The sequence below is a fragment of the Electrona antarctica genome, assembly GCF_951216825.1.
Source record: "Electrona antarctica genome assembly, chromosome: 15".
Classification (NCBI taxonomy): Eukaryota; Metazoa; Chordata; class Actinopteri; order Myctophiformes; family Myctophidae; genus Electrona; species Electrona antarctica.
This window is the reverse complement of record NC_136796.1, coordinates 5,238,828-5,251,485: the sequence shown is the minus strand read 5'-3', so window position 1 is coordinate 5,251,485 and position 12,658 is coordinate 5,238,828. Positions and strand designations below refer to the sequence as shown.

The 12,658-nt window shown below is 40.4% G+C and overlaps 1 protein-coding gene and 1 long non-coding RNA gene across 2 annotated transcripts; one reads left to right on the top strand and one right to left on the bottom strand.

Annotated features, from left to right (window-relative positions):
• Nucleotides 1-917: 917 nt before the first annotated feature.
• Nucleotides 918-3,731, top strand: LOC306938540 (phospholipase A and acyltransferase 3-like). The gene is made up of 4 exons (XM_079522766.1): nucleotides 918-956; nucleotides 1,107-1,218; nucleotides 2,342-2,610; nucleotides 3,610-3,731. The coding sequence occupies exons 1-4, from the start codon at nucleotides 930-932 to the stop codon at nucleotides 3,718-3,720; spliced, it is 519 nt and encodes a 172-aa protein (XP_079378892.1). The 5' UTR covers nucleotides 918-929; the 3' UTR covers nucleotides 3,721-3,731.
• LOC306938542 lies at nucleotides 3,526-12,264 on the bottom strand. The gene is made up of 3 exons (XR_013791743.1): nucleotides 12,202-12,264; nucleotides 9,757-9,812; nucleotides 3,526-3,744 (listed from the first exon to the last, which is right to left on the bottom strand). It is a non-coding gene; the product is annotated as an uncharacterized lncRNA (long non-coding RNA).
• Between the last annotated feature and the right edge of the window lie 394 nt (nucleotides 12,265-12,658).

Here is a 12,658-nt window from a genome sequence, read left to right as displayed (position 1 = left end):
TTGCATGTGTGGTCTCGCAATAGTCCATATCTATACAATACAATATTCATAATAATTAGGCTATGCCAATAACAATGTTCAACTAAATTTCGGTCACTATGTGCTTATTCAATGGTTAGTGGGAGAGAAGACATGCATGTCTGGTCAGAATAGCTGGCCTGAAGCTCAACACCTATTCCACCCTGCATTATTTTGACTATGTTTCTAACTGCTTAAAAGTGGATCCAATGTAAGCATTTCACTAGTCTTAACTGTGGAGGTTTGGAGTGACTCATAGGAATAGACTATGTGACAACCAGGTATAGTCTGGTGACCACCGGAGAGACGGGTGACAGCCAGAATGTAGTTCATCTCTCTGCCTGCCTTTTTTCATCTGATGCCATGGTTTTTCACTACTCTGCCTGGTAGTTTTTGACAACATTATTTCATCTCTGGTCTGGTTTCGTTAGTAGGCTATAGCTTAGAATGGTATTTATGCCATTTCTAATTTACGACACATGAAAAACACTCCTTGGGCTACATTTGGCCATCGCCACTTGCTTGTTAACTATAGCTGTGAGTCTGCTAAATCCTGAATCCATTTGTCCCGTCACTCAAAACGACAGGCAGACAAATTCTCAGTTCCTGATTGGTTAGTAATCAGAGAAGTAGTGGAGGGGAACCGCCTCAACTCAGTTTGAATTTAAGCTGTAAAAACTGTTCATTCAGTGTGATTACTACCCCTCGTCATTAATTGGACTCAGACGTGGGCCATCTTCTCCATTTTGTAACATGTGACTTTTTCCATGTCGATTCTGTAAATGGTGTGTTTGTTGGAAATAAAGTGTCCGACTTATTTTCTATCATATGACAAAGTCTGTCCCTGTTTTCATTGAGCAATTCTTACTCCATTTGAACAGAAAACCACATCAGAACCACACAGAGCAACCATGGGTCATGGGTCTTCTAAAGCAAAGGTTAGTGAACCGACGGTCTGAGGACGAAACGTCCACTCTCTGTGTCACTTTTTTGTACTTTTTTCTGTATCAAACTGGAAACCGATCTGATGCTCTCAAAGGTATCGTTCTACTTCTCTACTTTCTCTGCTTCTGATTTTCCAACCCCAGCCAAAGAAGGGAGACATGATTGAGTTCTTCAGAGGTCATCCCGTTAACTTCCAACACTGGGCTGTTTACATTGGGGATGGTGAAGTAGTGCATGTCACCAACGACGACGACCGTGAGTCTGTTATGTACATCAATCAATCAATCAATCAATCACATTTTCTTGTCACAACTGGAGTTGCTCCGATTGATTGGGATCAGTCGATTTTTGTAATTCCTAGATATAATGATCAGGGAATTCCGACAATAATTAAATTCAACAAATCCGATCAATAACATATCCCTGAGCTCTCAGCTGCTACACTCTCCTTTGGTAGATCTATTTTGATGGTAGGCAAATTACTTTGTGACAGGCAGGCAGCATGAAGCAGATGTCTCTCAAAGCATGCACATACTGACATACTGTATAGGCATTCTATGGAAAAAGGGGGTCAACCTCAAACAAATTGTAACAGACTCTTTCAAAAAAAAAGGTTTCATAAATATTAATATGTTCGTAACAACATATAAAAAATCCTAAGACATCCCAGTGGTGGAACATATTGAAAAATGATAAAAATAGGTGATGGTACCAACATATTAAGGCAAAACTCTTATTTTATTTTATATGAATTTAAGTAGCATGTGACATGTCAAACTAGGGGGTTTTCATGATTCTGAATCCATTGCAAGCATATATTTTTTTCACGAAAAACAATCCTTGGGCTAAAAACAGCCATAGCCACTTGCCCAAATGTGATGATACATTGATAACCATCACATTTGCTATGGCCGTTTTTAGCCCAAGGGCACATCCTTATAACCTGACTCCGCCAGATGGGGCAGCAGAGAGTACACTGGGTTCCCCCCTCCTGCTCCCATCTGGGAACTCTCAGGCAGATTTGATGCCCGGCCACAAAACGGCCTGGCCAATCAGTGGCAGCTAGAGGCGGGATCAAGGCAGCACTGTGTATGCCTTGATCCCGCCTCTGCCTGAGAGTTCCCAGATGGGAGCAGGAGGGGGGAACCCAGTGTACTCTCTGCTGCCCCATCTGGCGGAGTCAGGTTAACATCCTTACATGTCTCCCTCAATTCAAATTCTGGTAAATACCAAACAACAATGCATATAAAATAACATTTTATTTCATTTTTATTTCATTGTAATTTGTTTTTCTGCAGGAACATACCATGAATATATTGAAAATATTGTCTCTTTTTAACATTGTAACCACTCATCTGTTTCTCTGTACTTAATTCAGCTAATTCAGGAGAAATTAGTATGGGGATGTCGTCTGTCGGCAACAAAGCTGAGGTAAAGAGAGAGAGACTGGAGAGCGTGGCTGGGGATGACAAGTGGCAAATCAACAATTACCTGGACACGGACAGTAAATTTAAGTTGCGACCAGCAAATTATATTGTCAAAGATGCCCTTGCACGGGTGGGCGAGGAGGTTTCTTACAACCTTGCAACAAATAATTGTGAACACTTTGCCACTGAGCTGCGCTACGGCAAGCGACATTCTCAGCAGGTAGATAGCATTTCATTGTCTTACATAAAATGTCAGTGAACTTTGCATTAGACCTACATTACAGTCAGTGGCGGCCTTATATATGTTTCAATCGTTTCAATTGAAACGGGCATCGAGCCTCCAGGGCCTCCCAATTCTTTTTCCCTTTTTTTGTAAAAAAAAAATAGTTGTAGTAGGCCTAGTAGTAGTAGTAGTAGTAATAATATTGCATTGCATCGCAGCCTTCCAAGCCTTGTCAATTATTCGGCCTCATCCTGTACGTCCACTTACCACTAGTTGGTAGCAGCTAATATTCACTGTCATGACACGTTGACCTGTGTTGTTTGTTTGTAATTGTTCCCACTTCCCAGTGTGTGAACTCACTGCACTAGCAGCGCTGAGAGTTTCGATTGCATCATTATGCTGAATCCCAGTTATACCTTACAGTAATTTCAAGACAAAGTAAAAATTGTTTAATCAAGCTGCTTTTGTATATTTTTGTACTTGGTACTTTGTACTATGCTGTTCATGCTTAATACACACTGACACATACAAATATATATATTACAATTATGACGTCATGAACGGGGCCTCCCGATCCTTACCTCCCTGATTGCAGTGCATGTGCTTGCTAGCCTGCACTCGTGTGCACACAATATAGACATAGAATTCAGTGATATGAATGGTTCATTAATACATTTGACCAACAGGTTGAAATACTGTACTGCACACAAATAGTATGGAGCTGACATTCATGAACTATAGGGAGTCTGTCTGTCTGTCTGTCTGTCTGTCTGTCTGTCTGTCTGTGGTATGAACAGCTGTAATACCAATGGGTGACCTAAAGTGGCACTGTTGATCAGCCTAAAAGGGCGTATTGCTTGATCCCGTCTTATCGCTGCTTGCAGCTATATTATTGTCATTTAATTTAGCTGCCATTACAAATTACAGTACATTTCTACCTACTGCATAAACATGTTGTTACTCTGTCTTCTTTGTTTGTGTGTCAACTTCCTGCAGGTGGATACTGCAGTAGAAGTTGCAGTAGAAGTTGCAGTAGGATTTCGAGGGTGGCTGAAAAATCTTTTTGATCCGATGCCAAAACCCACACCTACACTCGACACATTTTGATTGACTCTGCCTTGTCTTCTTGATCTTTGAAAAAGAAAAAAAGTAAAGAAAATAAATAAATAAATAAAGTGTTTTGAAAATGATGTTTTGCCAAACGTTTTATATAGATTCATAGATTGCCAGATATGTGTATCACTGTATCAATTTACCTTACAGTATATTCAAACTGGGTGTACTTTAGTCTATGTCCTACCGATGGGGGCTCCTCACCGGTAGGTGAAGTGACGACACAGAAAAGTCTGTGGGGAGGAATCTATAGGTGGTATGCACGTGACATCATCATCATACCCGTTACCCGGACCTTATGCGGTAGGCTAACGCCTACTGAGTGGCAAACAACTACCTTCTGGCCTTGACAGCCCATATAGTACATCCAAACAGAATAGTCTGTTTAATCTGATTGCATTAAATGACATTAAGCAACATTAAAACTCCCTTTGCCACTCGGTATACTTCATGCATGCGTATACAACCTATTGGAATAAATTTGGGAGAAAGGTGGTAAAAAACACAAAAAAAAAAGAAAAAAAGTATGAACATTGCATATAAACAAATTAAACATGGAAATTATTATGTCAAATAATTATGATTATCTCAAATAAATAATGACAGTCCGAGTCTAAGTGTAAAAAGTTGAATCTGACAGCACACAACAGGACAAGGCCCTGCTTTTATGTAATGTCATGGCACCATGGTAGCTTTACTCCAGTAGGATGAATAAGGTGCCTGTGTACGAGGCTATTCACAAGGAGGAATTATTCTGACAATACACATAATGGAATCGTGAAATATGACAAAATAAATAAATAAATATGTCTACAAACAAATGCACAATACATAATCTGTACAGCACTTTGCTCAGTAAGAGGTGTTTTTAAATAATACATAAATAAATGGACTTCCTCTCATTCTGTAGGGAAGTGGTATAGGTTTTCGGGTTCTTTGCCGAGTTCTTTTTATGTCACTTTGTAATGCTATACTGACGTTTGCACACAACACTCTTGAAAACAAAGCATTGCACATTGTGGGTTTGCCGGGCCAACAGGTTGGCCTGGGCCGTGGCTCAGCGGTCCAGGCACCTTGGCTGGTAACCCAGTCTGGCAGTGTGCTGCGGGTTCGACTCCCGATCCCGACGGCCTTTACTGCATGTCTTCCCCCCATCTCTCTCCCCATTTCCTGTCAGCCTACTGTCTGTCCCTCCATAAAAAATATAAAATAAAGGCGAAAGCCGCAAAAAGAAACTTGATGTCAATCAATCAAATCACCTTTAAATCAATTGGCAGATGGCGAAAAGATTAGTTTTGTGCTTCTTGTTTATTTAGGGGAATGTCATGTGGGAATGTCACCTCCACAGCCTTTGTGATATTTCTGGGCAGTTAGCCTCGCAGCGGCCAGACGTGAATCTGCCGGCGGCAGTGGCTCAGGGGTAGAGTGACCGGATGGGAAGCGCAAGGTTTCCAGTTGGAACCCGGGCTCCCCCAGAATTATAGTGTCAAAGTGTCCTTGAGCAAGACACTGAACCCCTAATTGCTCCCAATGTGCAGGTTGGTGTACCTTGCATGATTTCCTCCGGCAATGTGAATGTGTGTTTGAATGGGTGAATGAAATGCCCGATCTATGTAAAGCGCCTTGGATAAAGGCGCTATATAAATGCACCATTTACCATTTAGGAAAATAAATTAAAATGACTTTGGTGGTGTGATAGGAGTCTGGCCAAGAAGCCAGTCTAGTAGGCAGGCCAGAAACCTTCAGATTACCAGACAGCCTCTAACTTCACTCAGCCACAGCTGCTATAAGCAATAATACAGTTGGGTGCCACCGATATTGTCCCTTATCATTTGACCCATTTAGGCCTGACCTCAAAATTAAAAAAAAATCCTCCAGTTTTCTGAAATAAATATTTTCACGATTTTTCAAAAATAGCAGACCTACAAGCTCATAGCGCGCCACTCGGTGGCACGCTATGAGCTTGTAGATCAGCTATTTTTCAATAGCTAAATTATAACATAATGTTTAAAACACCAAAAGGGGTTCCCGCCCAAAATGGGTTAACTGTCCTTTTGCGCAGATCACGCAAACCTCAGCAAAAAGAAAAGGACAATATCGATGGCCTCCAACTGTGTGTCAAAATTTGAATGAACTTTTTATTTTTTATGTTTTTGGTATTCAGACAGCCAGCAATGGGTAGAACGCTAGAACGAAAATGTAGTCTCTGTGACACATCTAGGGGCCGCAATCTGCATTCAAAGATTTTCCTAGAAGCTTTGTCATTGGTCGATTTGCCTGTCTGCTTCCTGATTGGTTAGTCACTGCGACCGGGTTTTTTTCCGACCAATGACAAAGCTTCTAGGAACATCTTTGAATGCAGATTGCGGCCCCTAGATGTGTCACAGAGACTAAAATATTTGTGGGAGCGTTCTACTCATTGCTGGCTGTCTGAATACCTACAAAATAAAAAGGTCATTAATATTTTTGACATATTATTGCTTATAGCAGCTTTAACACAGATTCTATAAATTAGAATGGAAATTATTATTGTTTGGGTAGACAGTAGACTGCATTTGGGGCTGATGAGCCCTGTGACCCATGAGCATTTAATAACCTCTCCTTGCTTGACCATCACTAGGCTGGATGTCATGTTATTATGATATAAAATAACATAACATGACATAACTGTTACAGAACACCAGTGATGGAAAAAGCTACTCAAATGTTAAAAGTATCAATACTGCAATATACGTAGAAATACTACAAGTAAAAGCCCAGAATTCAAAATGTACTTGAGTAAAAGTATTTGAACCAAAATGTACTAAAAGTACGAAAAGTAAAATAACTCATTATACAGGAGGTCCCATTTAAAGTTTTCAAATCTATAAAAAATATTTTGAAAATAGCAGATCTGACGCATCGTGAGCTTGTAGATCGGCTATTTTAAAATCATAGATATGGCACAAATGGCCCAGCAGATGGCGTGAGGCCACTGAAAGGAGAAATGCTTGTATATGTCACTCCAACCAACATTACTGTCTGTGTGATGATCCATGCTGGGACTTACTTATCTGGCTATTTAGAGGGGGGGCTAATGAATCTTGGTTTACATAGAAGTCAGTTAATTGGGCTTGTTTTGAGTGGGGGGCTTAGGGGAGCCGTCCCTGGTTGTCCTAGGTTTCCCCCTTGCCAATATAGGCTCCATCTCTTCATGGCGAAGATAGTGCGGCTGGGAACTGTTCCATCCAGTGGCACTTAAAAGTTAAACATATCACTGCACAGGTCTCTACTTCTGACCCGACCAGGACAGCAATGGATTCTTTGGATAATTAAAGTCTAGCGGCGATAGTATATCTGATGATGGGGGCAGGTTAGAATGAACTGGCAGCCTCTCCCTGCACGTCAGCGATACAGGGCTCTATCAGCTGGGATTTGAGTGGCAGCTGATTTCGGCAGACCCCAAAATGACTGATCAGCCCCATTTAGGAGCCACACTGCTCACCCCAAAATTGGGGGAAGGCCTAGAAAAGGTGGCCTAAACATTGCCCCCCCCCCCCACACACACACACGCGCACACACACCTAGTGAAAACCTACACCTTCTTCATCCCTGTAGCTCATTAAAATCATGTCTTTGAGCTTAAGTTTAAACATTTTCATGTTTGCACATATTTTTAACTCCACCGTAAAACCATTCCATAACCTCACGCCAGAATTTGAAATGCAAAAACCTTTTCTGGTTGTACGCCTAAATTGAACTTTAAAGTTGTGATTTGATTTTCCCCTTAAATTATAATCCCCCTCCTGGTCTCTAAACAGTTTTTGAATGTTACCTAAGCAGTAACATATTGTTAGCTTTGTACATTATTTGTGCTGTTTGATAGTCCACAATGTCAATAAATTTGAGAAGTTTTGACTCTAAAAAAAGCTTGTTAGTATGCTCCTGATAACCCACATTGTGTATTATTCGTATTGCTCTTTTTTGAAGGGTTATTACTGGATTTAAAGATGTCTTGTAGTTATTTCCCCAAACCTCTACACAGTACTGCAAATAGGGCAGGACTAAGGAGCAATATAATGTGTGGAGTGATTTCTGGTCCAATACCTTCCTAGCTTTATTGATAACTGCAATACTTCTTGATATCTTGTTCTGTACATGTTTTATATGTGCTTTCCAGTTCATTTTTTTGTTGATGGTTACCCCCAGACATTTTATTTCCTTAACTCTTTCAATTTCAATCCCATAAATTTTTACCTTTACTTGTGTGTTTGTCATGTTATTGCCAAATACAATTATTTTTGTCTTTTTCACGTTTAATGATAACCTGTTTCTGTCAAACCATAATTTTAATTTATTAATTTCTGTATTTATATCCTCCTGTAATTGAATTACAGGAAGGGTATGGGTATTTGTGACATGGGGTGCCGGAGCTAAAGGAAACTATTACTAAAGTACGGCTTTCCCGGTGGATTGTGGAGGCCATCCAACTGGCTTATGCCAGTACAGGGTTGCAGCCTCCTGAAGGCCTGAGGACCCAGGATGCTGCCATACCCTGCGTAGAGCAAAACAACTATATATATATATATATATATATATATATATATATATATACGGACATACGAACAACGTTCACTGGGGTTCACTGCGTTGTTGTGGAGCATTTGCTATAACAAATTAGATAGACTAGACCCCATTAGTGGCATTGCTGTAACTTGGTATCTGCAATGTGATGCTGTTGCTGCATTGTGAACTATGGGTAGCATTATAGTATAATGCTACCCACCCCAAATCACCACCAAATCACCACCAGCCCCTACTGGAGGGAACACAGGGTCTGTTTTGGATTGAGGGAACATAGGGCTGAGGGAACATAGGGCTGAGGGAACTTGGGTACGGTCCCACAAATAAACTAAAACTAAACTATAACTAAACTAAAACTATTAAAGCATTTCACCAAAATAAAAACTAAATAAAAACTAGCAAACCCGCTCTGAAAACTAACTAAAACTAACTGAATTAGAAGAAAAAAAAGTCAAAACGAACTAAAATTAACTACAATGAAAAAACCAAAACTATTATAACCTTGCGGTGCACTGCATGAACTATGGTCGTATATTTCCGTTGTGAACTTGTGAATCTGGCCCTAGGTGTTCTCGTGAGGTGTTTGAGTGTATTTTATGACCATAAACAAACATTTGGCATTTAATTATTACTCACTGTTTAGATTTTAAACGCTGGAAGGTTGAGGAAGAAATGCCACCCTTTCACATTGGAAATGCAAGCCTAATAAAACTTAGGCACCTTTAGGCTATTGTACTGTGACAGGCTGACAGCCAGCCATACTATTGTAGGCCCAGAGCCATAGAGTAAGAGAGTTACGACATTGAGGGGGCAGAAAAAAGCCTGTTCACGTGGTTCATGTACTCGCACGAGCCCATAGACTCCAATGCATCCGTAAACTTCCAGTTGTCCCTATTTGTCTTACTCTATGGCTCTGTGTAGGCCTAAGTATGCAGTCAGATTGGAATCAACACAACACAATTATGTTTTATTGTGGGCTCACTCCAGCGAGCCCACACTAGTTATCTACACTTTATGCTTCTTCTTCTTCTAAATTCCAACACTTTTTCACATCCTACTACTTCCACATACTTTATGCATGTTCAACTTTATGCATGCTTGTATTTTTCACTTTACACATTTTTATACTTTATAAACTTAAAAAAAAGAATTAAATTCTTTAAATTCCTAAATTCTTTTTTAAATCTTTTTTCTTCAGCTTAATTTTCTACTGTACCTCATATACATCGTGGGTTTTCAGCAAGCCCACGCAGTTTCTGCAGGAACTGCTTTTCTAGTTATAGATAGGGCTACATTTGTCTTCTTAACTAAAGAGAGGTATCGTCATACATTACATGTGAAAGGACCGCGACAGGTTCATCTGTCACACACTGCATGGCTGAATGCAGGGAATGCTGTACATTTTTGTGATGACAAAGACGACTAAGTTTATAATGTAATGTATTATGTAATTCAGACACAACTCACCTCTGTTATATACATTGGCAAGGCAGCAGAGCTGGGTTGCAGGACTGATGCAGGGACTGTGAATGGATATTAGAACAGGAGGAAAAAAAACAATGCATTATGCTTTAAGTAGCATGTAACGTGTCAAAATATACGGTAGGGTTTTTCCGTGATACTGCATCCATTCTAAGCATTTGTTTTGCATGTGTGGTCTCGCAATAGTCCATATCTATACAATACAATATTCATAATAATTAGGCTATGCCAATAACAATGTTCAACTACATTTCGGTCACTATGTGCTTATTCAATGGTTAGTGGGAGAGAAGACATGCATGTCTGGTCAGAATAGCTGGCCTGAAGCTCAACACCTATTCCACCCTGCATTATTTTGACTATGTTTCTAACTGCTTAAAAGTGGATCCAATGTAAGCATTTCACTAGTTTTAACTGTGGAGGTTTGGAGTGACTCATAGGAATAGACTATGTGACAACCAGGTATAGTCTGGTGACCACCGGAGAGACGGGTGACAGCCAGAATGTAGTTCATCTCTCTGCCTGCCTTTTTTCATCTGATGCCATGGTTTTTCACTACTCTGCCTGGTAGTTTTTGACAACATTATTTCATCTCTGGTCTGGTTTCGTTAGTAGGCTATAGCTTAGAATGGTATTTATGCCATTTCTAATTTACGACACATGAAAAACACTCCTTGGGCTACATTTGGCCATCGCCACTTGCTTGTTAACTATAGCTGTGAGTCTGCTAAATCCTGAATCCATTTGTCCTGTCACTCAAAACGACAGGCAGACAAATTCTCAGTTCCTGATTGGTTAGTAATCAGAGAAGTAGTGGAGGGGAACCGCCTCAAGTCAGTTTGTATTTAAGCTGTAAAAACTGTTCATTCAGTGTGATTACTACCCCTTGTCATTAATTGGACTCAGACGTGGGCTATCTTCTCCATTTTGTAACATGTGACTTTTTCCATGTCGATTCTGTAAATGGTGTGTTTGTTGGAAATAAAGTGTCCGACTTATTTTCTATCATATGACAAAGTCTGTCCCTGTTTTCATTGAGCAATTCTTACTCCTTTTGAACAGAAAACCACATCAGAACCACACAGAGCAACCATGGGTCATGGGTCTTCTAAAGCAAAGGTTAGTGAACCGACGGTCTGAGGACGAAACGTCCACTCTCTGTGTCACTTTTTTGTACTTTTTTCTGTATCAAACTGGAAACCGATCTGATGCTCTCAAAGGTATCGTTCTACTTCTCTACTTTCTCTGCTTCTGTTTTTCCAACCCCAGAAGCGAGAGCTAAAAGAGGGAGACATGATTGAGTTCTTCAGAGGAAAGTACTACAAACACTGGGCTGTTTACATTGGGGATGGTGAAGTAGTGCATGTCACCAACGCCTGTGAGTCTGTTATGTACATCAATCAATCAATCAATCAATCACATTTTCTTGTCACAACTGGAGTTGCTCCGATTGATTGGGATCAGTCGATTTTTGTAATTCCTAGATATAATGATCAGGGAATTCCGACAATAATTAAATTCAACAAATCCGATCAATAACATATCCCTTGAGCTCTCAGCTGCTACACTCTCCTTTGGTAGATCTATTTTGATGGTAGGCAAATTACTTTGTGACAGGCAGGCAGCATGAAGCAGATGTCTCTCAAAGCATGCACATACTGACATACTGTATAGGCATTCTATGGAAAAAGGCGGTCAACCTCAAACAAATTGTAACAGACTCTTTCAAAAAAAAAAGTTTCAAAAATAATAATATGTTCGTAACAACATATAAAAAATCCTAAGACATCCCAGTGGTGGAACATATTGAAAAATGATAAAAATAGGTGATGGTACCAACATATTAAGGCAAAACTCTTATTTTATTTTATATGAATTTAAGTAGCATGTGACATGTCAAACTAGGGGGTTTTCATGATTCTGAATCCATTGCAAGCATATATTTTTTTCACGAAAAACAATCCTTGGGCTAAAAACAGCCATAGCCACTTGCCCAAATGTGATGATACATTGATAACCATCACATTTGCTATGGCCGTTTTTAGCCCAAGGGCACATCCTTATAACCTGACTCCGCCAGATGGGGCAGCAGAGAGTACACTGGGTTCCCCCCTCCTGCTCCCATCTGGGAACTCTCAGGCAGATTTGATGCCCGGCCACAAAACGGCCTGGCCAATCAGTGGCAGCTAGAGGCGGGATCAAGGCAGCACTGTGTATGCCTTGATCCCGCCTCTGCCTGAGAGTTCCCAGATGGGAGCAGGAGGGGGGAACCCAGTGTACTCTCTGCTGCCCCATCTGGCGGAGTCAGGTTAACATCCTTACATGTCTCCCTCAATTCAAATTCTGGTAAATACCAAACAACAATGCATATAAAATAACATTTTATTTCATTTTTATTTCATTGTAATTTGTTTTTCTGCAGGAACATACCATGAATATATTGAAAATATTGTCTCTTTTTAACATTGTAACCACTCATCTGTTTCTCTGTACTTAATTCAGCTAATTCAGGAGAAATTAGTATGGGGATGTCGTCTGTCGGCACCAAAGCTGAGGTAAAGAGAGAGAGACTGGAGAGCGTGGCTCGGGATGACAAGTGGCAAATCAACAATTACCTGGACACGGACAGTAAATTTAAGTTGCGACCAGCAAATGATATTGTCAAAGATGCCCTTGCACGGGTGGGCGAGGAGGTTTCTTACAACCTTGCAACAAATAATTGTGAACACTTTGCCACTGAGCTGCGCTACGGCAAGCAACATTCTCAGCAGGTAGATAGCATTTCATTGTCTTACATAAAATGTCAGTGAACTTTGCATTAGACCTACATTACAGTCAGTGGCGGCCTTATATATGTTTCAATCGTTTCAATTGAAACGGGCATCGA

What these genes read in the sequence shown, in the direction of transcription:
- LOC306938540 (XM_079522766.1), top strand. Translation starts at nt 930, where the DNA reads ATGGGTCATGGGTCTTCTAAAGCAAAG. An exon ending in TGTCACCAACGACGACGACC is followed by an intron (nt 1,219 to 2,341) that starts GTGAGTCTGTTA and finishes TACTTAATTCAG; the next exon opens with CTAATTCAGGAGAAATTAGT. An exon ending in GCAAGCGACATTCTCAGCAG is followed by an intron (nt 2,611 to 3,609) that starts GTAGATAGCATT and finishes AACTTCCTGCAG; the next exon opens with GTGGATACTGCAGTAGAAGT.